General features: G+C 44.0%; 2 protein-coding genes and 1 long non-coding RNA gene across 4 annotated transcripts in view; 1 reads left to right on the top strand and 2 right to left on the bottom strand.

The window, feature by feature from the left end:
• Window positions 1–23,182, top strand: part of LOC149744684 (uncharacterized) — a 35,576-nt gene extending 12,394 nt beyond the window's left edge. Inside the window, exons 2-6 of one of the 2 annotated variants that reach the window (XR_016390869.1) lie at window positions 9,578–9,745; window positions 10,665–10,768; window positions 14,710–14,830; window positions 19,231–19,325; window positions 20,617–23,182. This is a non-coding gene — a long non-coding RNA (uncharacterized LOC149744684). Of the gene's footprint in view, window positions 1–9,577; window positions 9,746–10,664; window positions 14,831–19,230; window positions 19,326–20,616 lie in introns of both variants that reach the window. The other variant, XR_016390868.1, reaches the window with a different exon arrangement.
• On the bottom strand, window positions 1,166–13,060 carry CMTM2 (CKLF like MARVEL transmembrane domain containing 2). Its single transcript, XM_022583550.3, has 4 exons — window positions 12,669–13,060; window positions 12,371–12,529; window positions 2,024–2,125; window positions 1,166–1,540 (listed from the first exon to the last, which is right to left on the bottom strand). The coding sequence occupies exons 1-4, from the start codon at window positions 12,879–12,881 to the stop codon at window positions 1,322–1,324; spliced, it is 693 nt and encodes a 230-aa protein (XP_022439258.1). The 5' UTR covers window positions 12,882–13,060; the 3' UTR covers window positions 1,166–1,321.
• On the bottom strand, window positions 13,395–25,683 carry LOC111179715 (uncharacterized). The gene is made up of 4 exons (XM_089902377.1): window positions 25,335–25,683; window positions 22,927–23,085; window positions 15,336–15,434; window positions 13,395–13,747 (listed from the first exon to the last, which is right to left on the bottom strand). The coding sequence occupies exons 1-4, from the start codon at window positions 25,662–25,664 to the stop codon at window positions 13,460–13,462; spliced, it is 876 nt and encodes a 291-aa protein (XP_089758503.1). The 5' UTR covers window positions 25,665–25,683; the 3' UTR covers window positions 13,395–13,459.
• Window positions 25,684–26,195: the final 512 nt, after the last annotated feature.

The following is a 26,195-nucleotide window of genomic DNA, read 5'->3' as shown; positions in this document are numbered from 1 at the left end:
TCCTCTGCTCAGTGGCTGACACCGCCCTATACAGGGTCAGGGAGGGTCCCAAGGTACTAGAGCAGAAGCCCTGAAGTTCAGGTTCCCTCTAAGTGCACACTCTCCTCCATCCCAGTATTGACACCTTCACTCCAGAGGGGAGGAGTGCTGAAGCAAGAGAGGCTGGAGCAGGCGCTCGTTGTGGACTGGGGCACACGCAGGGGCAGTTGTGGGAAACTGGCTAGAGCTCTGGGCAATTTCAATCTGCTTCCTCTGTCTTGCTCTCGGGAGTAAGTAAGCAGATGTATGCTCTTCACGAGCCGAGTCTAGGTTTCTTACACCCTTCCTGTTAGTCTCAGTAGTTTTCAAACCAGCTAAGGAGACTCCTGGTGTCAGAGTCCGGGGGTGGGGTGTTCCCATATGTGGTTTGAACTGCTCACTCCCCAGGGAGGATCTCTGAGCCTGTGTAATCCCCCTCCTCTTCTGTGTCCCCTCCCAGGGGTATAGGTCCCAACCTGTTCGCTTCTCTTCCCTTCTACCCAACTCTGTATGGATCTACCTTTACAGCTTTGGTTGTGTAAGAGTCTTTTTGCCAGTGTCCAACTTGTTTTCAGTGAGAATTGCTCCACCAGTAGATGTAGGTTTGATGTATTCCTAGGGGGAGGTGAGCTCAGCGTCCTCCTCCTCTGCCATCTTCATCTCCTTCCAGGCACTTGTGCTTTAGTTGTTTTCAAGTACTAAGAAATCAGGTTCTTTTTATGTTGACCTTGAAAATCTTATTTTTTGCTTGGTCTGGATTTCCTGACATTTTGACACCAGGAGAGCAAGACGACCTCCAGAGGTTTCTAACTGTTTTGTGCCAATGCCTCTTGCTTTCTATTTCCTGTCTGTGCAGAGACCCTGGAGAGTGATATGTCTGTTTTCCCCTGTTCTTGAAATGTATAGAAATGTAACATGAAAACGTCAATGTGAACAAAATGCAGCCTTTTCTTTTCCAGTCTCTCGTTTTCCTTTGGCCCCTTTGCCTGGTCGGTGTTGACAGCTGGTATCACCCACGCTTCTGTTCCCCCAAACCCTCCGTGCCCTGCGAACACCTCCAGAGGCCCCGCTCCAGCCTCGCCCTCTGCGCCAAAACCTTCAGCTACTCTTGTTGAATGAACAAAATAACGTTTACGTCAACTTTAAGCTTTTAAAATTCATTTAAGGAGAAATTTCTTTTCCAAGCAAAGGTAGAGTCGTTGAAATGGAAAAGAAGACCATTCTAGAGAAAAGACAAGTTAGACAGTGGAAACATGTTTTGCGGTAAGATACACGGCCACTTCCGACCCCAGGCGCCTCGGCCTCACTTCTTGCCGCCCTTGGCAGGTGACGGTGGTTGCGGCGGTACCGCTGCCCTCCCCTTGCCTGCTTCCCCTGGTTTTTCTCCTTTCTTTGGCTTTTCGCCCTCTTTATCCTTTCCTGGAGGAATCGGCACATGCATTTTGACCTTCTTGCCTTTGAAGTGTTTCTTTTGAAGACAAACATCTATTAAAGCAAAAAGTGCAGCCACACCGATAAGGATCTGGGAAACAAAAGAATCCTCGTTACTTGTGCTTTTCCTTCCAAAGCTGTCACAGTTCCTTCCCGGCTTGTGATTGTCCGTAGGTGCTGTTTAACCCCTCCCCTTGACCCCTCAAACTGCCAGACCCCAGAGAGACTTTGGGTTTGCCCCTCCCTGGCCTCAGCTCCCCGATTCTGATCCCCATCCCTGTAGCCGGTCACCTCACCACATTTTCTTTCTCTCTTTGGACCCCGCCTGGGTGGGGCCCTTCACTCTGGGGCCGGCAGGCAAGCTTCTGGGGGGAAGCTCTTAGCTGGGTGGGCTCCCTGGACATCATCTTCCTTTCAATGGCTTCTCCCCCGGAAACGTTGACCCAATTTACCTTTAAACTTTGCTTGGATCCTAAGATTTTGTGAAAAGAGACCCTTTTCCTTAGGGGGAAATAACCATTCTCCAAATGAGGTGATTTCTGAACAAGTAAACAGCCCAACATGAAAGACTCACCACGCCATAAATGTAGTGCATTGGCATGGTTTGCTGACTTTTCACGGCAAAGATGGCGGCCCCCACGAGGAAAGTACTGGAGAACAGGTCGTTGAGAAGGTCCTGAAAGCATGGGAGAGATGAGTCGGCCTTAGAGATGAGGCCCCGTCAACACCAGACCTGGCCTAGCTTCCTCCAAAGGGAATGGTTTTCAAACTTCTGCCTGATTTAAAAAATATATATAGGAAGATGAATATTTACTGGGCTAGGTGGACATATCTGTGGCCTACCAGCTGGACTCTTTGAGTTGAGACACAAAATCCAGGATGCTTAACTGCCTTTACGGGCTGCCTCGGCTACCATCCCGTCTGTGAAATCACACATTTGGTGGCTATGTTTTCCCCCCTTCCAGTGCCCACTTAAATAAATGCATGACTCTCTAACTAATTGATGTCCCGTTTGGGTACCACCCCACAACATCTTTCTACTCTGAAGGCCAGCTCCTCTTTCTGAATCCAGGGTGGGCTGTGTTGCTGGCAGGAGGTTCTGTTGGACTCTGGTCCTTCACTGGGAGCCTGGCAGCTGCCTCTTCCCCCCCTACTCATCCCTTCCCCCACCTTACTTCTTAGACACCGACCCCCCTCCCCCCCACCCCGCCTTTGCAAGGCCATGTCACTTCCTCCATCATCCACTCTCCTTCCCGTCCCTTGCGGCCACAGTCCTGCCCTAGCTCCATATTCGTTTCCCTTACCCTATACTGACAAGGTCCAGATGTTCCCAGACTGGGCAAAAGGGCTGCCTCCCATGCTGCCTTCCCCTCAAATACCACCCACTGTCACTCCCTGGCACAGCCAAACTTAACTCAAAGTTGGCCAAACCATGGCCACAGCAAGCCGGCTTCCTCCCCCATCACTCCTGGGGTGATGCTGGCCCAGAGCTTGCGTATCCTCTTAATCCCATGGGCAGCAGCTGACCCTGCAGTGCTGGGTGACGCCCATCTTTCCCCTTGATTTCTCTGATGCCATTTTCTGGGGGTTGTACTTCCCTGGCCACTTTGTCTCAGGCCTTTTCTTTTCCTCCTCATTTTGGATTTTAACACACTTCATACAGAAAATAATAGAACATCCCATCCCCAATCCCACCTCCACCAGCCGTGACCCACTGAGATTAAACAGATGTTAATGTCTTGCAGTATTTGCTTCAGGGCTCTCAAAACAAAAACAAACCATAAACAAAAAAACTTTGTGGAATGAGCTACAGTCTTACCATTCCATCCCTTTCCCTGCCTTCTGCATGTGTTCCAAGTCTATGGGTAGTCTTCCCAAGTGCACAGTAGTATTTTCCTCCATATTATATATTCATAAACAATATATACTATTTTGTGTTTCAAAAATTTAAATAAAAAGATATATCTTATAGCACGTGCTTTTTAAACTTTTTAAACTTAAAAAAACCTTTTTTTGAGATTTACCCATTTTAAGAAATATATGAGATTGAGATTAATGAGATTGAATTCATTGATTTTAGCTGATGTATGAATAAACCAAACTGGAGACATTAGGGTGTTTCTCCCTTTTAGGAAATTATTATTGCCAACTGTGCCTGCAGTGAACACTCTTGTCTGTGCCTCCCATGCACATCTTTTCCTTGTTGAGGTATTGCCAAGTTTCTCTCTAAAGGGCTTGTGCCAGTGTCCACTCATGCCCGCAAAGGTATAGGGGCTCCTGTTTCCCATGTCCTTGCCAAAGCCCAGGATTACCATGCTTATTTATTTCTGCCCATCTGGTGAATCGAAATGGCACCTCATTGTTGTTTTAATTTTCTGATCGCTGGTTACTAATGAAGCATTTTTAAAAACATGTTTTAGGCAGTTGGGTTTCCTGTCTATTCATATCCCTTACCCCATTTTTCTATTGGCTTGTTTTAAAAATTTTGTTTATGATGTCTTCTGTTGTAAAGTTTTAATTTTAATGGTATGCATAGTTTCTCTTTCTCTCTCTTTCTCATGGTCCCAAGAACATTTATTAAATACTCCATTCAGCTGTGTTATGCCACCTCTGTCATATGCCAAGTTGCCATATGTATGTAGGTCTATTTCTGGGTTCTCTTTTTTATTCCTGTATTAGTCTGCTCAGGCTGCCATAACAAAATGCCACAGACTGCGTGGCTTAAACAACAGACATTTATTTTCCCACAGTTCTGGAAGCCAGAAGTCCATGATCAAGGCGCCAGCAAATTCAGCTTCTGGCGAGGACTCTCTTCCTGGTTTGCCTGGCTGCCTTCTCACCATTTTCTCATATGGCCTTTCCATGGAGAGGAGGTAGGGGGAGGGATAGGGGAGAGGAAGGGGGAGGGAGGTCTCTGTTGTCTTTTTTTATAGGGACATTAATCCTATCAGACCCTTAGGATCTCATTTAATCTTAATTACCACTTAATTACCACTCTGGAGGCCCCATAGGCAAGTATAGCCACACTGGGGATTAGGATTTCAGCATATGAATTTTGGGGGTACACAGTCCATTAGTCTTTGTCAACCCCTGAGCTAGTACCAAAGCTTTATAGTAATTACAATATGTCGTTGGGTGAGTCCATCCTTATAATTCTTTTCATTCTTCCATAAGAATTTTATTTATTTTAAAAATACATTTATTTATTTATTTTTAGCTGTGTTGGGTCTTCGTTTCTGTGCGAGGGCTTTCTCTAGTTGCGGTGAGCGGGGTCCATTCTTCATCGCGGTGCGCGGGCCTCTCACTATGGCGGCCTCTCTTGTTGCGGAGCACAGGCTCCAGACGCGCAGGCTCAGTAGTTGTGGCTCACGGGTCCAGTTGCTCCGCGGCATGTGGGATCTTCCCAGACCAGGGCTCGAACCCATGTCCCCTGCATTGGCAGGCAGATTCTCAGCCACTGTGCCACCAGGGAAGCCCCATAAGAATTTTAGAATCACCTTGCAAAGTTCCACAAACAACCTCTGTTATAAAATTTCATTTAATGTGGAGATTGCTTGGGAATGAAATTGACATCTTTATGACAGTAGCTCTTCACATCTGTGAATGTGGTATATTTCTTCTCTTACTTAGATTTTTCTTCTATGTCCATTAACAAAATGTCATAATCTCTATGTAAAGTTTTACAATCTTTGAACGGGTGTATTCTCAGACACCTGTATTTCTGTTGCTGTTTTAAATGGTTTCTTTGAAAAGCCATATTTTCTCATTATTTGTTGCTGGTATTCAGGAACACTATTTTTGTTTTTTGTAACCTTGTGGAACTCAATCAGTTCTAGTAATTTGACTGTAGATTCTTAGATTCTCTGTGTAGAGAATCATATTATCAGGGAGTAATGCTAGTTTTTTTCTCCTTCCCAATCCATATACCCTTTGTTTTTCTTGTCACATTGTACTAAGATCTTTAGCACAATGTCAAATATAAGTGGGGATAATAGGCACCTCTAAGGAAACGCTTCTAACATTTTACCATGAAATGCAATGTTCATTTTAGGTTTGGGTGGTTTTCTGTTATTAAGTTAAGGAGGTTCCCTTTTTTCCTAGTTTGCCAAGAGTCTTCCAAAAATTAGTATTGAATATTACTAAATAGTTTTCCTACAGCTTATGAGATGATTAAATGGTTTTCTCCTTTAAATAAAAGATGGTGAATTATGTTAACAGAATTTTGAGACAAAACCACCTTTACATTCCTTGCAGATGCCCTGCTTGATCCTGATGCATTGCTTGCTTATATATTGCTTGATTTAGTTTGCTAGTATTTTATTGAGAATTTTTATGGCTGTATTCAAATAATATAGGCCTATAGTTTACTTTCCTTATTATGTCTGGTTTTAAGATCAAAGCTTTACCAGATGGTACAATATATTATAACCCCCCTTTTTTTAAGAGAAAAAGGGACAGACAAGTGGAACTGAATATGAATCTAGAAATGAACTGCATATGGGATTTTATTCTTTTATTTTTTTTTGGCCACACGACGTGGCATGGGGGATTTTAGTTCTCCAACCAGGGATCAAACCAGTGCCCCCTGCAGTGGAAGCGTGGATTCTTAACCACTGGACTGCCAAGGAAGTCCCACGTATGGGATATTAGCATTTAACAAAAATGCCATTTCAAATCAGTGGGGGGAAGTTGTACTATTCAGTAAATGAATAAACTGAGTGATAGGGTGGAACAGCTGGAGAGCCATCAGGATACAAAGCTGGAGCCATGGTTCACACCATATACCAAAATGACTCCAAATAAAAGATTTAAATGTAAAAAATGAAACAAGTGCCAGATGAAAACATGGATGGATTATTTTATACCCTGTTTTTCTATTTCTTTTTGAGTCAATTTTTGTACATCATATGTTTTTCTGGGATATTATCATATTATAATTTATTGGCATAAAAGTTCGTATTTTCCCTGTGATCTTTAAAACCTCTTCTTTATACTAATATTTTTCTTTGTTCTCTTTTTTTCTTATGGTTTATCTACTTTATTAGTCTTTTCAAAGAATTAGATTTTGGTTTTATTAGTCATCACTATGAATCTTTGTTTCCTATTTTATTAATTTTAACTCTTTGACATTGCTTTCTTAATTCCTTTTTTTTGTTGTTTTGTTTTGTTTTGGTACCTCTTTTTTAAAAAAATTTATTTATTTTTTTATACAGCAGGTTCTTATTAGTTATCCATTTTAGACTTATTAGTGTATACATGTCAATCCCAATCTCCCAATTCATCCCACCACCATCACCACCCCAAGGCCCCTCCTCGCCCCACTTTCCCCCCTTGGTGTCCATACATTTGTTCTCTACATCTGTGTCTCAATTTCTGCCCTGCAAACTGGTTCATCTGTACCATTTTTCTAGGTTCCATGTATATGTGTTAATATACGATATTTGTTTTACTCTTTCTGACTTATTTCACTCTGTATGACAGTCTCTAGGTCCATCCACGTCTCTACAAATGACCCAATTTCCCTGTAATAAATTGGCTGAGTAATATTCCATTGTATATATGTACCACATCTTCTTTATCCATTCGTCTGTCGATGGACATTTAGGTTGCTTCCATGTTCTGGCTGTTGTAAATAGTGCTGCAATGAACTTTGGGGTGCATGTGTCTTTTTGAATTATTGTTTTCTCTGGGTATATGCCCAGTAGTGGGATTGCTGGGTCATATGGTAATTCTATTTTTAGTTTTTTAAGGAACCTCCATACTGTTCTCCATAGTGGCTGTATCAATTTACACTCCCACCAACAGTGCAAGAGGGTTCCCTTTTCTCCACACCCTCTCCAGCATTTGTTGTTTGTAGATTTTCTGAGGATGCCCATTCTAACTGGTGTGAGGTGATACTTCATTGTAGTTTTGATTTGCATTTCTCTAATAATTAGTGATGCTGAGCAGCTTTTCATGTGATTCTTGGCCATCTGTATGTCTTCTTTGGAGAAATGTCTATTTAGGTCTTCTGCCCATTTTTGGATTGGGTTGTTTGTTTTTTTAATATTGAGTTGCATGAGCTGTTTATATATTTTGGAGATTAATCCTTTGTCAGTTGCTTCATTTGCAAATATTTTCTCCCATTCTGAGGGTTGTCTTTTCATCTTGTTTGTAGTTTCCTTTGCTTTGCAAAAGATTTTAAGTTTCATTAGATCCCATTTGTTTATTTTCGTTTTTATTTCCATTACTCTAGGAGGTGGATCAAAAAAGATCTTGCTGTGATTTATGTCAAAGAGTGTTCTTCCTATGTGTTCCTCTAAGAGTTTTATATTGTCCGGTCTTACATTTAGGTCTCTAATCCATTTTGAGTTTATTTTTGTGTATGGTGTTAGGGAGTGTTCTAATTTCATTCTTTTACATGTAGCTGTCCTGTTTTCCCAGCACCACTTATTGAAGAGACTGTCTTTTCTCCATTTTCAGGACTGGCATGTTGTCCTCTTTACAACTCTATCTCCACTCTGATAACCTCATCTTTACTTGACCATCTGCAAAGAGCTTATTTCCAAATAAGGTCATATTCACAGATACTGGGAGTTAGGACATCAACATATTTGGGGGGTACATAATTCAACTCATAACAGATAGCAAATTTAAAAGATAGACTCCTTGGTGGACAGTTTGTTTTCCTTTAAGGACTTTAAGCACATCATTCCACTCCTTCAGGCCTCCATTGTGTCTGATGAGAAATTGGCTGTTAATCTTATCAAGTGTCCCTTGTACAGGATAAGTTGCTTCTCTCTTACAACTTTCAAGACTTTCTCCTTGTCTTTGTCTTTGGACAGTTATTATAATGTGTCTCAGTGTGGATCACTTTGAGTTTATTCTACTTGGTGTTTTTTGGATGTGTAGACTCCTGTCTTTTACCAAATTTGGAAAGTTTTTTGGCCATTATTTCTTTGAATATTCTTTCTGTTCCTTTCTCTCTCTCTTCTTTTGGGACTCTGCCTATGTTAGTATGCTTGATGGTGTCCCATGGGTGTCTTAGGCTCTTTTCATTTTTTTCCTTCATTCTTTTTTTCTTTCTGTTCCTCAGACTGAATAATCTCAATTGACCTGTCTTCAGGTTCACTGATTCATTCTTCTGCCTGCTCAAATCTGCTGTTAAACAACTCTAGTGAATTTTTCACTTCAGTTATATTACTTTTCAGCTCCAGAATTTTTATTTGGTTTCTTTTTAAACTTCTGTTTACTGACATTCTGTATTTGTTCATGAATTGTTCTCCTGGTTTCCTTTAGTTCTTTGAGCATTTTAGAGACAGTTGATTTAAAGTCTTTGTCCAGTAAGTCTAATATCTGGGCTTCCTCAAGGACAGTCTCTATTAATAATTTTTTCCTGTGAATGGGCCACACTTCTTTCTTTGTGTGCCTTATAATTCTTTGAAAACTGTACATTTTGAATATTATAATATAGTTACTCTGGAAATCATATTGCCTTTCCTCCCCAGAGTTTGTTGTTGTTGCTTGTTGTGAGTTAAAGTCATTTGTATGTTTAATAATTTTTCCTAAACTATGTTTTGAAAGACTATTCTTTCTCTTGTGTGGCCACTGAAGTCTTTGTTTTTCACTAGCTTAATGGTCAGGTAGTGATTTGATGGAGATTTCCTTAAATATTTGGAAACAAGTCTTTGCAGATTGCCTTTGTGTTGGGGCACTCCTTCAACACCTCTCCAGGATGTTTAGAGCTCTTAGTTTTTACTTGCTGCTTGTGCAGGGCCTAAAGGTCAGCCAAAGGTGAAAGCTTAGGGTTTTTTTCTGGGCATGTGTCCAGCTTTGGGCATGTGCAGTCCTTCTAGATTCCCTGGTATAGGTGGGAGCTTTTCAAAGCTCTTATTCTCCCAAGCATCTGCTTCCCAAACTTCTGGTCTGCCTACTGCTTGGGAAACCTTGCCCCGGGTGGCTATGGTTAGTATATACGCCTTTCAATGCTTTAACAAATGCTATCTAGGAGACAGCTTCAGCCCTGAGAAAACTCTGAGGCAGGTGAAACAAAGGCAAGTCCCTGGCTAATCCCTCAGGGAGCCACCAGACAGGTCAAGCACACAACTCTAATTCTTTGGGAACAAGGTTTTTTTGTGTTTTTTTGCAGTACGCGGGCCTCTCACTGCTGTGGCCTCTCCCGTTGCGGAGCACAGGCTCCGGACGCACAGGCTCAGCAGCCATGGTTCACGGGCCCAGCCGCTCCGCGGCATGCGGGATCTTCCCGGACCCGTGTCCCCTGCATCGGCAGGCGGACTCTCAACCACTGCGCCACCAGGTAAGCCCAGGAACAAGGTTTTTATTGTTCCGTCTGCCACCAGCAAGGAATGTGGCCAGGAATGTGGGCTGTCTTCATGGCCACTGACCAGCTGGGGATTAAGGGATGGCAGGCAGGTTGAGTAAAATGCTACAACATTCTCTTACCAAAATTCAACAGCCTCTTTCTTCATTGAGCATTCTCCTGTTTTATTTTGTTTTGAATTAGATTCCAAAGTTCTGAAAAAGTCGATTCTGACAGTTTTTGAGAACCTAATCATTGCTTTAGTGGAAGGACAGAGATTTGGAGTTCCCTACTCTGCCATTTTTAGTGATGTCACTCTTATTAAATCTGGCAGGTTCTCAGTCACTATCACTTTGAATATTTCTTCTCTATTATCTTGTGTGTCTTCTTCTGGAACTCCCATTAGGCTTATGATGAACTTTCTCATTCCATATTCTATGTTTCAACTTCTCTCTTTCATATTTTCTCTCTTTATCTGTCAGTACTATAATCTGGGTAATTTCCCCACATCCTTCAGCTCATTACTTCCCCAGCTTTTGTCCCCATTTATTGACATTTTTATTTCAATAACTATATGTTCAATTCTAGACATTGTATCTTGTACTTAAAAAAAAATCTGTCTGTTCCATCCTAATAATGTCTTATTCTTTTCTTAGGGCTTTTATTTATGTCTTTATAATTTAAGTGTATCTTAAATTATTTTCAGACAGTTCTTTTATTATCTCATATTCTCAGGGTTCTAATCCTCCCATTTCTTATTTTTGCTGGTTCTTGATTCTTAGTCATGGGGATTTAAAAATCAGGTGTTTTGTAATTTTGAACTGTGAGTTGATTTTTGTACACCACCCCACCCACCCATATCTGTCCTGTGAGAATCTCTTTATGCTTTGATTATGATTTTGCATTTGTTTTTCAGGAGTCCCATGGATTTCTTCAGAATACCATCAAATTGGGATCGATTTTTATGCCAGTTCCCAGGCACTACATTTTCTAAGCTGCACGAAGGTTTCTAGGCTGAAGGTAGGAAAAACTGAAACCAAGTCTGTACAAATTGTAGGCTCAAGGTTCGTATTTCTCAAGGTGGTCTTTTTTGCTTTTCCCCACTCAAAACTCGGGCAGAGATGAACATGCTTTCTTGTTCCTCTGTGTGGGTAAAAGGTATCTTCTCTGTCTTTTCCCTTAGGGTGCAGTCTTTGCAGGGTACTGGCCTTATGCAGGATTCTCAGTTCTAAATTCCCACTTTGCTTGGGACCAAGGCCTCAACTCCTAACTTGAGAGTATATGAGAATCCATATTCTAGGTTCCTGGGATAACATCTCGTGGGTCATTTCCACCCACACTGAAGCAGCTGAGCTGTCACTGCTCCTGTTTTCCATTTCTAGCACCTCTGTGTTTCCTCTTCTTTTTTTTGCCAGCTCAGCCATTCAGTTAAAGCAATAGTGTTTACATTTCCCCTAGTAGTTTTAGGTAAGTACAGCAGGAGGATTTTCAGGGTTCAATGATTTTTCATCTTGCTGGAACTAAAAGTATCTTCTCAAGCACCTTGGCTGGGAATGTGTCCTCTGCCTGTCCCTTTACTTTGTCCTCTGCTTATCCATCTCCCAGGAGTCTTATATGGCCCTCTTTTCCTTTCTCCTGATACTGGGAGTCCTCATCTACCCCACTGAGACCTATGGATCCCTGGACCCTAATAACTTTTAATAAGTAGGCAGGACAGAGTGTAGTTAGGGACTCAAGACTCTACTGATAAAGCTGGGTTTGAATCCTTTTTCTGCCACTTACTGCCTGATTTACCTGGGGGCAAGTTACTTAGCCATTCTGAACCCATTTCATGTTAAAGTGAGTGAAACAGTGAGCATAGGCTCTGGAGACATGCTGTGAATGTGCAATGAACAAGGGACCTCGGGTTAGTTGGGAGTTAGGTAGGTAAGCTTTGTGATTACAGAGGTAATGGGCAGGGATTCAAGTCCATGAGTCTTCAGGCACAGCATCAAGGGCTTTACTTTTACTCCTAAGGAACAATCTCACACAAGATTATTACTGTCTTCATGTTACAGATGAGGAAACAGAGTCTGGAAGTGGGTGGTAACTTGCCCAGCTCAGTCCCATTCCAGTGGATGACTGCTTCGGGCTGAACATCCTTCTGGGCTTAACATCCCTTGCAGGGATAGTCACTGGAGATCTGAGGCTGCTTTAGATGTGACTTTTTTTTTTTTTAATTCTCATTTTATATTACTGATTTTTTTCTTTGAATTCTGGGGATGGGGTACCGTCAGAGTGGTCTTTCCAGTCAAGTGTGAGCTGGCACAGGGGTTGGAAGGAACCGCTGGTTGCTACACCTCCCCTGCTCCCAAGGAGAGCAAAGCCTCAGGAAGGCAAAGACTCCTTCCTTTGACCACCAGGTAGGAAAGAGGCCCTCCACCCCCAAGCTGGGCTTTCTGGAAGCCTTTTCTACCTAACTTCAGCTGCCCCTGCTCTGGCCCCACTGGAAGGTCTGAGCCCATGCCCGGAGCACAAATAAGGGGGATGAGGCGTATCTCTCTGTTCAGTCACTTTCCAGGTGCCAGGATACACGCGTGAACGCACACCAGGCTCAGGCACTCCCCACCGCCCCTCACTTACAGAAATGGGCCACAGGATGAAGGGCGTGTATCTCTGGATGGCGAAGGTGTAGATAATGATGAAGAAGATGAGGATGGACAACTCCATGGTGATGATGAGTGTCAGGTGGGGGTGCACAGGGGTCCCCTTGAACATCATCAGTGAACCTATTAGGCAGCCCTGCTGGGAGACATGCCCTTTGAGCCACGGCAGACGGCTCGGGCCAGAGGAGGCCTCGGGGAGCCCGCTCCTCCCTCTGCCCGTCTTTGGGCACTCCCTGCACCCCCCCAGCCCCACCCAGGGATACGGGCCCACTTACCAAGCTAATGAGCTTGACCTCAGCGTACCCCATGAGCCAGAACTCTCTATTGCTGTCCTTGAATTCCCACTTGTAACGGCGACACCCCTTCCTCGTTCCCACTTCATTGCCCAGAGGAGGGGCCGCCCCCGGCGCGGCTGCGGCTGCGGTGGCCGGGGCCGGGGCCGTGGCTGGTGCGGCCCCGGGTTTGCCCTTTTTGCCTTTGTCAGCCATCTTGCCGTGGAGTTCTCAGCTTCTCACGGCCTGCCCAATTTTTGCTGTTCCCGGCCAGGCCTGGCCTTTGAGCGAGCCGAATGCCCACCGACCTGCTTAGAGGCCGCGCTCAGCCAACGGCCGGGAAGGACGAGCGAAGGCCAGCGCTTAGCGCCCTCTCGACGCGCACCTAGTCTCCGCACGCGACTCCCCTCCGCCCAGCCGCGCCCCCGCGCCCGGCAGCAAGCGCCTCGAATGTCCGCGGCCGCCCAGACCCTGCGCGGGAGCCCCCGCCCCCACGCCGGCTCCGGTGGTGGCCCCGCCTCCACGCGGAGCGCTCCCCACGCGGAGCGCTCCCCACGCGAGGCCTCTGGGGGCTGCCGGGGGCTGTAGCCGCTGCTCCCGCCTTCGGGTCGGGTTGGCTGAAACTGTGGCCTCCTGGGGCGGTCGCGCCCAGAGCCCCGCGGGCGCATTGGCACTCGCCTGAAAATGTAACGCGACTTTTACACAAGGCAGCACGAGCAAGCAGAAGTGTTCCGGGTTTAGCAGCCCTGATTTTACGATCACATGTGGGCTGAAATGGGTGACAGCGTGCGAGCTCAGCGGCGGGAGGGAGAAGACGATGGTGCTTGCGAAGGTGCCCGCGACGGTGCCCGAGAGGGTGCTTCCGAGGGTGGCTCCGACAGGCCGCGTTGCTTCATGGTTGCCCTTGTAGGTGCCCTTGGGCTTCCCCTTGGGGGTACCCTTGAGGGTGAGATGGGTTCCTGGGCGGGGGAGGCACTGGTTTTGGTTTTGATTCCCAGAGCTTTTTTCATGGTATTCCTCATCGTCTTGGTGACCACAGTCGCATCGATGAGACACACAATTGCCGCTGTGAGACACAGGGACTGTCAGACACAAGACCATATGCGGGAAGGAAAGACGGGGTTATTCTGCAGCTTCTTAGCAGCCTGTCCTCCCTATCCGGGCGGCGGGCGGGCGGCCTCCTGTCCCCCTCTGACCCTCCACTACCTTCCTGGTGTCTGCCCAGTTGGCTGCTGCAGCCCATTCTGGCATTCCCAGAGAAAGGGTTTTTGGAAATGGGCTTTTCTGCCAGTGACGGCCTTGCCTAAGGTCTGAGGCACCAGGACGAGAGTAGGGCACTGATCCTAGGAGGCTCCGGGTGGCTGTGGGGTCCCGAGAAGGCCCCTCAGTGGAAAGGACTCTTGGGCTATGTTTGAAAAGGCAGGAAGGAGTTTCCAAGGGGACCAACTGGGAGGAGAACTCCAGGTACTGGACAGGGGTCTCCAAGGAATCTGGTGTGGCTGAGACGTATGGAGCCGGTAAGGGTGGGGGCAGAGTTGAGGCTGGGGAGGTGCAGGATCTGGGACTTCATCAAGAGGGGAGGGGAGGTTCCAGATTCAGAAAGCCCACTTGTCGCAAGATGAATGGAAAGCGAACCAGGCTGGCGGCAGGGAGACCAGTGGAGGGTGGTAGCAGCCCCTGCCATCCAGGTAAGGATTGATGGAGACCAGGGCGTGGGAGCTCCTGGCAGGTAGGAGAAGGCTTGGTGGCTGAGTTAGCAGATGGGGGTCAGCGGGCTACAACACCCTAGATTCCAAGTGTTCCCCAGCTCCTGTCTACCTTGTATGTTTCTCTTTACGGTCACTTAATCCCTGGCTGCCTTCATGAACTTTTCCTAGATAGGTCTTGCTCTAGCTAATCTGTGAGCTCCCTAAGGGGGAAGGGACTCTATCTCCAACACTGAGCTCAGGCGCAGTCCAATGGGATCGACAAATATTTACTGATCATAGAATGAATTCAAAGAACTTAAACTTTTTTTTTTCTGGATTAATTTCTGTTCCCATAGCTTAACTTCTTGAATCAAAGTCTCACCACCCCATTCCACACCCCGTATCTTCCAAGCATCTAATCTGCCATTTCTTGTGGTCTTCATATGATGAGGATTTGTCCCAGCCTCGTGAGCCAGGGTAAGGTATTTAACCTCAGCTCCCGTATCTGTAAAAATGAGAGTTACAAAGATTAAAACAGAACGTGCCTAGCCTGGTGTGGGAACTTCTTTTCCTTCCTCAACCAGGCTGAGTCACTCACTTTTGACAATGCACTTTTTCTTTTCTACAATCATTTTTTTCTTGTGATTTAAAGGATAATTTTCTAGTCCAGAAAAGTCAAAGTCCTATTTATAGATAAGAACATCTTAAAAAAAAAAAAAAGAACATCTTGTTGCAACATTTAAAAAAAAGAGTGTGTATGATTTTCAAAAGAGGTTCTGTAGGTTTGCTTTTGTACCTGTTTGGAGAATGAGCTTAGAGTTGATGCAACTTCAAACCTTTTGTAGAAGTCAGCGCAAGAAAGAGAAAGGGCGGTGGTGGGGATGGTGTTCTGTAAATGAAATAATGATAGTCTGCCAGTTTCCCTTTTCCAAAGAGTCTTGAAATACTGACCTTAAATGGAGTCATGAAGGCCTCTACTTACCCCTCCAACGTAGAATAAATGACTTCTTTCCTTTTCTTCCATCGCCAAGATGGCAACTACGAAAAGGAACACAGCAATAATGAAACCGTTGATAAGATCCTGCAATACAGAATTGAAAATTGTCAACTTCACATGAAAATGTAATTTTATAAAATATTTAAATTGGTCAGTTACCCATCTAAGGATGGATGCCTTTTAAAAACTTTCCCTTTGAGGAACCCTCCTACACTGTTGGTGGGAATGTAAATTGATACAGCCACTATGGAGAACAGTATGGAGGTTCCTTAAAAAACTAAAAATAGAACTACCATATGACCCTGCAATCCCACTAATGGGCATATACCCTGAGAAAACCATAATTCAAAAAGAGACATGTACCACAATGTTCATTGCAACAGTATTTACAATAGCCAGGACATGGAAGCAACCTAAATGCCCATCAACAGACGAATGGATAAAGAAGCTGTGGTACATATATACAATGGTATATTACTCAGCCATAAAAAGGAACGAAATTGGGTCATTTGTAGAGATGTGGATGGGCCTAGAGACTGTCATACAGAGTGAAGTAAGTCAGAAAAAGAAAAACAAATACCATATGCTAACACATATATATAGAATCTAAAAAAAAAAAAAAAGGTTCTGATGAACCTGGTTGCAGGGCAGGAATAAAGAGGTAGACACAGAGAATGGACTTGAGGACTTGGGGTGGGAGGGGGGCGAAGTGAGAGTGGCATCGACGTATATACACTACCAAATGTAAAATAGATAGCTAGTGGGAAGCAGCTGCATAGCACAGGGAGATTCCGTGCTTTGCAACAACCTACAGGGGTGGGATAGGGAGGATGGGAGGGAGGCTAACGAGGGAGGGGATATGGGGACATGTGTATGCATATGGCTGATTTGCTTTGTTGTGCAACAGAAACTAACACAGTATTGTGAAGCAATTATACTCCAATAAAGATCTATTTAAAAAACAAAAAAAAATCCAAAATCAACTTTCCATTTGATTAATATTAAGAGGAACTCTCAGCAGCATAATTCTTATATCTTCCAGAGACATGAGTTTATGTGATTATAAGGTTCTGGATAGAATCGTCAGCAGAAATGGGTTTAACTTAATTAAAGAACACTCTTAAAAAAAAAAAAAGCTGACAACTTTTCCATCAGACTTTTTAAAAGTCATAGGAAAATGGGCAAGAAAAAACCCTAGAGGTCTAGGGGCCTCACCCATATTGACCCTCCATAAATATGATCTTATTGAAGTTTTGTATTTTAAATTAATGTAAATTCTGCCATCTATTCCATAATACATTTGTTTTAATATAAAAATAAAAATTTAGATGAACACTTTACTGATTTAATTCTACTTCCAAATCTGCAAATCAGTAGAACTGATACTTTGGAAGTTGGATCATATTTATTCTTTAGGGTCCCACGTCCCAAGAAGCAGGAACCCATCTGAGGAGCTAGCCTGATGTTCTGGAGTGAAAGTGACTTTCTCTCTTTCCTAAAACATGGCCAGAATTGAGTCTGCCCTGACATCTATAGGCTGTCTGTGTTCTTCTTTTTGGACATTGATACTGGGTTCTTCAAATGCTGGCCCAACCTGTTTCTTCATGTGCTAAATAAAGGATGAGGATGAGTGGGAGGGGGCACACTCCTGAGGATAAGCAGACCCTGGGCTTTGGTGGCACAGTGATAATGAAAGAGAAGGTACTCACTGAGTCAGTGGCACCGGTGTTGGAGGATGAGTAAAACCCCGGGGTCCTTTAACCCCCATACGGCCCAGGTAACTAATCTGAACATTTTAAGTTTTTACATCTTGGTGGCATGACTTGGTAGTGTCAGCTTGTCCGGTGCACTTGCCCAAACACAGCAAAGAGCCCTGCTGTCTGATCATAATGGGTCTAAGTGGAACTCCTCAGCGTGCCGAGCGTTTCCCCTGTTATTACCTCATTTAACCCTCACAAACACCCTCCAAAGTCAGTATGGCTAGGATCCCCATTTTAAGAAGATGTAACAGAGGCTTAGAGAAGTTCATTAAATTGACTATGATTGAATATCTGCCAAGGAGTGGAGTCAGAACTCAACTCACTATTGCCTCCCATCAGGGACACCCAAATAAGGTGGAAATGATCTATCCCCCAAGGTTGGAAGTGCAGCAACCATCTTTGGCATTTTCTGTGGAATGGGTAATGGAGGGTCAAAATGGTATGGGACAAATAATTGGCCTGCCAATTCCTAGATGTATGACCTGGGGCGTGTTTTATCACCCCTCTGTGCCAACAGGCTAGGATCTTAGTTCCCTGACCAGTGAATGAATCTGTGCCCCCTGCAGTGGAAGTGTGGAGTCTTAACCACTGGACCACCAGGGAGTTCCCCCAACAGGCTAATTTTTTTTAACATCTTTATTGGAGTATAATTGCTTTACAATGGTGTGTTAGTTTCTGCTTTACAACAAAATGAATCAGTTATATATATACATATGTTCCCATATCTCTTCCCTCTTGCGTCTCCCTCCCTCCCATCCTCCCTATCCCACCCCTCCAGGCGGTCACAAAGCACCGAGCTGATCTCCCTGTGCTATGCGACTGCTTCCCACTAGCTATCTACCTTAGATTTGGTAGTGTATATATGTCCATGCCTCTCTCTCACTTTGTCACAGCTTACCCTTCCCCCTCCCCATATCCTCAAGTCCATTCTCTAGTAGGTCTGTGTCTTTATTCCTGTCTTACCCCTAGGTTCTTCATGACATTTTTTTTTCTTAAATTCTATATATATGTGTTAGCATACAGTATTTGTCTCTCTCTTTCTGACTTACTTCACTCTGTATGACAGACTCTAGGTCTATCCACCTCATTACAAATAGCTCAATTTCGTTTCTTTTTATGGCTGAGTAATACTCCATTGTATATATGTGCCACATCTTCTTTATCCATTCATCCGATGATGGACACTTAGGTTGTTTCCATGTCCTGGCTATTGTAAATAGAGCTGCAATGAACATTTTGGTACATGACTCTTTTTGAATTATGGTTTTCTCAGGGTATATGCCCGGTAGTGGGATTGCTGGGTCATATGGTAGTTCTATTTTTCGTTTTTTAAGTAACCTCCATATTGTTCTCCATAGTAGCTGTATCAATTTACATTCCCACCAACAGTGCAAGAGGGTTCCCTTTTCTCCACACCCTCTCCAGCATTTATTGTTTCTAGATTTTTTGATGATGGCCATTCTGACTGGTGTGAGATGATACCTCATTGTAGTTTTGATTTGCATTTCTCTAATGATTAATGATGTTGAGCATTCTTTCACGTGATTGTTGGCAATCTGTATATCTTCTTTGGAGAAATGTCTATTTAGGTCTTCTGCCCATTTTTGGATTGGGTTGTTTGTTTTTTTGTTATTAAGCTGCATGAGCTGCTTATAAATTTTGGAGATTAATCCTTTGTCAGTTGCTTCATTTGCAAATATTTTCTCCCATTCTGAGGGTTGTCTTTTGGTCTTGTTTATGGTTTCCTTTGCTGTGCAAAAGCTTTTAAGTCCCATTAGGTCCCATTTGTTTATTTATGTTTTTAATTCCATTTCCCTAGGAGGTGGGTCAAAAAGGATCTTGCTGTGATTTATGTCATGGAGTGTTCTGCCTATGTTTTCCTCTGAGAGTTTGATAGTGTCTGGCCTTACATTTAGGTCTTTAATCCACTTTGAGTTTATTTTTGTGTATGGTGTTAGGGAGTGGGGATATGGGGATAATGATTGGGATTCATTGCGTTCCTCTGAGGATTAACTGGCACAATGAATCTGAAAGCATCACGTGAGGTGTAGTGGGAATGCATCAAAGTGTAGTTTCCTGATATCTGCCTTCAAGATAGTAAACTTTTCTGTGAACTTCAGGTGTTCTTCCTGTGGAGACTGTTGAGCAAGGAGCCCTGTTGTGGAATGGGACTTGCCTCTTGGAGAGGCACTAATGTCTGTTATTTGGGCGCCTGGTGAGTAACACTGGAGGGGGCACGTGGTGCAGGGCTGGTGAGGGTTGGAAGTCAGCTCCAGTTGGGTTCTGTAGGCTGAGTGAGAGGTCTGCCCACACTGGGGCAGGTACAATGGTTTTCAGCTTTGCAGGAAGCATAGGATCTGAGGATTGTGTAAACCAAGGTATCAAAAAATGTGAACAAGGACCCAAGTGGAGTGTAAACTTATAAAATTAAAAATTAACTAACTGCAGTCTAGATCATTGAGAATTTGGACGAATGCACACTACTGATGATAACAGTAACAAAACAAATGCAGACTCGGTCTCCCTAGCCAATTGTTGATTCCCTGTCAGAATTCCATCTCCTCGCTGGACTACTGGACATTATAGTTTACTGTGGTCCTTACTTGCAAAGAAGTGCTCTTCTGAACTGTCCCTTGGAAGTAATGCTTTCTTCGTACCTAACATTTCTATTGTAGCTCACATATCTTGAGCACTTACTATATGTCACATATGGTGCCAAGGTGTTCATATGTGATCTCATTTGATTCTTACAACAAACTCTCATTATCCCCAATTTACAGATGGGTAAGCAACTTGCCTAGGGTTGCTCAGCCAGTAAGTGGCTATGACCCTCCTCAGTCTGACTTGAGAGCCCAAGGGTCTTCTCCTGACTAACACCCCCTCCCTTTTGCCTTAGACACAGACCCTCTTGTTGACCTCATCTTTGACAAAGAGAAAGATACGTTCTCCCAGATGGGGTAAAACTACAGCTGAGTCTTGCCATGTGCAAAAGCACTTCTGGTTTCCCCATAAATGTCATCTTTACTCATCATCTTTTTCTTTCTCCCTTTGACTAAATACCTTATTGACTCAAGTAGCTGCCTCTGACACAGTGAGAGATGGGTTTGTGACTTGACTATTATTTTTCTGTAAAGCCCCCAAACCGTTCCCTGAGATAAACAAAATTGTATAGAATTAAAATTGGGAAAGAAAAAGATGCTTTGATGGTGAATCCTTTTTTTTTTTTTAAATCACTGAATATTAGGAAGAAGTCAAACATTTACACTTTGTTTTACAAAATGTGGTATTTGTAAGAAGGATGTATACACAATAAACATTATGCGGTATTTGTGCCTTGGAGTTCTCCAAACACATGGCAGAACCTGATCAGTCATCACCAGAATCTGAAGGGGACATTCTGAAGCTGATACCTTTTACTTATAAATGTAAAGATATTGCTGGTAGTTTTGGAATCATCCCTTCAATAGAGTTCTAGTTAAATATGTTTATTATGTTCTTTTTTCTAGATTGCTTTCTATTGGAAAAGACATCAGCTTGACCAGAACTCAGTTTCTCGGACTGTATGGGGAAATGCCTTCTTTACAGTGTAGAAGTGTTGAAAATATGGGCTATTCAGAAGACAATAATTATACTTCATACTTTTCTTGGGTACACAGATTGGTGACATAAGACTAGGGTGGGTAAAGTTGATAATGAAATCTAACAATAAAGACAGTAACCCCACCACAGGTGGGGTGAGGAGAGCTGGCCACACCCTGGAGGACAGAAACAAGAAAAAGGCAGGGGCTTTGTATCACGCTCTGGGCTCCCATAGCTATCCAAAGAAAAGAGGATGCTCTCCCCCAAGGACAGAGGTAGCAAAAGGGGGCCTGGCTTTACCAGAGTCACCCAGAGGCCTGCAGCTCTCCACAAGCTGGCCTGAGCTGCCCGTGACTGTGGGAACAGCTCCTCTCACAGCACCTGCTTCATGCTTAGGAGACCCTGGCTCCTGCCTCTCCCTGAGACTCTTCCTGGACGCTCCCCCTGGACCTCCAGCAAAGCACGGGGCCTTGAGGCTCTCTCCAGCTCTCCAGTTTTATGGCCGTGGACCTTTAGAGGGCTCCGGTCCTCTTGACCATAGCTGCTGACCTTGGTGCAGCCCTCAGTCGCCGACCCCTAAAGGCTTGTACCCTGCCCTCCACTCCAGGAAAATCAATTCACCGTTTGTCGCACATTTTAAGGAAACCATGAGAAAATGGGAGAGGATTCAGAGAAGGTAAGATTTTGAGAATATGAGGAAGACAAAGATGTAGGGAGGGTGAAGATAAACCAGCACAAGGTTATAGGGCATAAAGTCTGGAAAGAGTCTGGGCTTTAGAGTCAGACAGACCTGGGCTCAAATCTGAGTTTCCATGTGCCTAGATACAACCACGGGCAACACAGTCTCTTTAATCCAATTTTCTCATCTGTTAAAGGGGAGTGGGGGACGACCACAACCTCACTGGGTTGTTGTGAGGATTAAATGAGGTAATCTATATGAAGAAGTATCTGGTGCGTGCCATGTGCTCAAAAACAGTTATTTTACCTTCCGCTCTTGAAAACTTCCATGGACAGAGATTTTAGTTTCCGCTCAGAAACCTCTCCATGGATGTAGCTCTCCGGAACTGAGAGGGTCTTCCACGTTTCCAATTAAAGCTGCTCAGAGATTGCTTCCTGTGCTTTCTGCTGCTCAGCACTCTGTGGGACAGAGAGAGCTCAGCAGCCTTTCCAGAAAACTCCTCAGACGCTTGGAGAAAGTATTTTGAGTTTTAGTTCAATAGCAACCAATCCTACCTTACAGTTTAAAAAAGGTACCATAAAAATGTATGATGTGGAAGAGGCATGGGCTCGGAGTTAGGATGGTTCACGGTGCAAAAGATAAAAGGGTAAAAGCCACCCAACTGCCTCAGGGGGTCCGACGCACACTTTGTAGCGAATATATTTACTTTGTGGCAAGCCTTTTGTGATCTTTGCTTTAAACACATTTAAATGTTACAGGACCCCTATAGACAGCTCTTATCATCACACTTTTCCTTCTCTGAATTTCCCGGATGGGGAAACTGAGGCTAAAGTTCTCACAGCTAGTAAGGTGGCAGGGCCAGGAACTGGGCCCATGTCTGTATCTGGACAAAACTATGCTTCCTCTCCAGTCTGTGAGGATACAGAGCCTCAGAGTCCGGAATGAAAAGGATTTTTCTGAGACCTGAGGAATTAGCTTTGGGAAGTTTTCAGTTGGTAAAGAGTTTGAAATTCTGGAAAAAGCTATTGAAGAAGGCCATGCAGTGTCTTTTCCTGAATACTCCACCATACGGCACCCCTTTGGAAAAGCTGGACCCTTGACACATGAAAAGTTTGACTCTTGCACTCTTTCAGGGCACACATGACAGTTTTCTGCCACTTAGCCATGTTGTAGAAACATGCTTTTTCGGAGGGACGTTTGTAATCTGTTAGAGAGGGTGCTGTTTGACAAGTAGAAGAAGCACGTGCCGTTTTACAAGCAATACACTACTGAATACACTGAGTAAAATTTTCTTTAGGACCAGCTGAAAAGTACCGCGTGTTTAGGGCCATAATGAGATGGAAGCAGGTGTGTGTGTTGGTTGTCCTATAGATAGAGGGGTTCAAGGAATCTTTCTGAGCTTTAGGCTAGTTTCCTCTCTGGGATTAGGGTGACACTCTGTCATAGCTCAGCTATGTCATTGTCCAGAGAGATTTCTCTGTTGTGCTCCCTTGAAGAGAGCCTTTACTGTGGGGCTGAGGGCAAAGGTTATATGAAAATTATGAAAATGAACACTTACAAGTAAGGACCAATGTAAATAAGTCATCGAGTGGTGAAGGGTTAGCATATATATTAGAATGAAAAAAAGAACGATGCAGGTTTCCAGGACTGTGATTGCTACATAGGACTCCTGGGCTTCAGCAATGATGAAACAAACTAGTGCCCCTATGAGAAGGCCCTGCAGTAAAAGAAACAGGATTTGTTTTAATGCAAATGAGCTATTAAAAAACAAAATAAAATAATAAATGATCAGACTGTAAATCTGATTATATTGCGATTGCCTGTATTGTTTTGCACATATATATTATTTTAAAAATTCCTTACATGTTTAAGAAATGAAATAACACAGACAAAAATTGCACACAGTACAGAAGCTTCTTTCTCCTCCCTCATCCCAACCCTAGTCTATCTCCTTAAAAGTAATCACTGTTAACAGTGTATATTTCATACCAGAAAGAATTGTGTATATACAGGTCAAGTAAAGTAAATATATATTGATTTTGATAGAAAGAGTGAGGTAGAGTCCCAGCTTTCTTTCTTTCTGAACAGCTGTTGATTATCCCAACATCATCTATTGGGAAACACCACTGATCTGAAATCCAACCTTTATCATATACTAAATTTTCGTGTGTATTCGGGATGCTTTTGAAACTCTTTTTTTCTATTGAGTTGCTGATTTCTTTTCTAGTACTTCTGAAATTACAAGCAACTCATTTTATGTTGTATTATTGTCTGACTTAGTCCCCCTTTCGGTACTCATTCTCAGGTTGTTTATGTTTCTCATTTTTGTCTTGGTCAAGTTCCCGAAGCTAAGCCTGTTGGTATTTTAATTGGGATTTCCTTTAACTTATAATATGGAAAGATTACAAAATTTAGTCTTAACTCTTTAAGAACAAAGTATATCTTTCCGGTTATTTTAGTGGTCTTTAAAATCTCTCTTAATAGAGTTCTAAAGTTTTCTTCATATAGGTCTTTCAAATTTATTTCATTTAATCTTAGATATTTTGTCATCTTGATTGCTATTGCAAAGAGAAATATTTTCTTCTATTTTAAGTTCTTGTTTGCTCATTTCTACTAATGAGTTAGTAGAATTTATCTTGTTCTAAATTGTTTCCCAGTTGATTTTATTTTTTAGATCTTTGATCATATCAGCTGTAAGAAATGATACATTTTGCCTCTTCTTTTCAAATATTCATACTTATTCCTTTTTCCTGTCTGATTGTGGTGACTAGTGGGCATCCTCTTTGTTCCTCATTTTAATGGGAATACTTCTGAGGTTTAATTATATATGATGCTGACTTTTGGGTTTATTTTTATAATGTCAGTGAAATATCTGTGTATTCCTATTTAACGGGTCTCTCTCTTCTTCCCTTGTTCACTTTTTTTTCACTCAGAGGTGAATGTTGAATTTTGTCAAATGTGTTCTGTACCCTATTTGATAGTGTCCTAATTTTTTCTTCTTTTACTTATGGTGGATTAGTTTAATAGAGTCCTAATATTGAATCATCCTTATGTTTCTTCTTCATGGTGTGTTTTGAAGAAGCACTGATGAGCATTTTCTGTTAATATATTAATACTGCTGCTTTGATACAAGTGAGATTTCTATTTAGTTTTCTTTTTCTGAACTTGGTCAGGTTTTGATATCAGTGTTACACTGACTTTGTAAAATAGCTCAGAAATGTTTCTTCTTTCTCTATTCTTTGAAAAAGTTTGAATAGTATCAGAATTGCATCCCATGAAGGTTTGAAAAGAGTTAACCTGTGAAAAAGTCTGGGCCTGACACATTTCTGAAAGATACTCTCATTCCCCACCCCCCCACCCCCCCACCCCCACCCCCGGTGCTTATATTGGTCTGTTTAGGTTTTTCTCTGTTCTGGGATCAGTTTTGGTAATTTATAGTTTCCCAGAAAATCAACTCTTTGATCCAATTATTCACATTTATTTGTTTTGCAAAGTGCTCTTGTGAATCCTTTCAGTTTCTTCGGGGTTTGCATTATTTTCCCTTTCTGGTTTCTAACTTCAAATATACGTCCTCATTTACCCCATTTTTTCCTGTTATATTGGCCAGTGGTTTATCAACTTTATTGGTCAAGTCTATTATTCTTGTTTGCTAATGTACACATTTTTGTTATTATCTCCATTGCTTCCCTAGTTCCCTTTGTGAGGGGAAACCTGAGGAATATAAAAGTGAGGGGTGGAGGGAAGCGTGCCGAATTTAGTAGCAAGGGTAGAGTGTGTGGGAGGAGCAAAGGGAGAGGAAGAAGAAAGGGGAGGCGAAACAATGTGGACCGGCAAAGGGAATTAGGGAAGTTTCCCCCAGGTGGCGCCCCTGGGAATCACTCACTCCCTGAGGCCGAAGCCGGCCTGCATCCGCCCTTGCATCCGCCCTTGCATCCGCCCAGAGGGCCAGCAGCTCTCTCTGCTCACCAGCCTAATGATCTTCAACATTCCTGTGGGCGAGAAGAGAAAACGCTTGAGGCTGTCCCTGAATTTGGGCGGGACTTTGGCGCGGCCCTCAGCACGCTTTTGTATGGCCTTCTTCTCCCGCTGGCTGGGGATCGCGGGTTGTGCAGTGGGCTTGAGTGTGGGTGCAGTGCGCCCCCGGGATGCTGAGGGCGCCGCGCTTGTGTCCCGCACCGAACTTGTGGATGGCGCCGAGCGCTCGGGATGCGCCGCACGGGCGACGTTTACTGAGCGGGAGGGAGGCCCCCCGGATTTCGAGTCCCCCGAACGTGCGTTGTCGTCTTCAGGATTCATGGTGGACCCCCGGGCCTGGTGGTGTCTGACGGGCCCCTCGGCTCTGAGCCTGCACGGCGGCGGCCACCTCTCCCCGGGGAACCAGCGTCGCGCCCCAACGGCTGCCGGCCGCCTCTCCCCCGCGCCCACTCAGCTCTGGCTGCCGGCAGACAAACCAAGCCCTTCAGCCGCCCTCGTAGCCACTGGGATGCGACGCCGCTGCCTAGCCTGGGAACTCAAGGTCCCCTCAACGCCACCACCTCCGTGCTGCCAGCCAGCTGGGATGCGACGCCGCTGCCTAGCCTGGGCACTCAAGGTCCCCTCAACGCCACCACCTCCGTGCTGCCAGCCAGCCGGGGAGCGGGCTCTGAAGACCATTTCGGGCGCTCCCGGCGCTTTCTCCTCTGCCTCCCGGGCCCAGGAACAGGAAAACCAGATCCCATAAGATTGAGGCGCTCGAGCGCTCCCTTGAAAGTTACAGCGCTGGGCCCACAGCTCCTAAATCTCTTCTTCCAGCTCCCATATAGAGATTAAAATGAGAACTGCAGAAAA

Source organism: Delphinapterus leucas, chromosome 20 (assembly GCF_059928025.1).
Source record: "Delphinapterus leucas isolate spDelLeu-1000000601 "Yukka" chromosome 20, BTC_Dleu_Yukka2, whole genome shotgun sequence".
In the NCBI taxonomy this organism is placed as follows: domain Eukaryota; kingdom Metazoa; phylum Chordata; class Mammalia; order Artiodactyla; family Monodontidae; genus Delphinapterus; species Delphinapterus leucas.
This window is presented reverse-complemented; position numbering and strand designations above follow the sequence as displayed.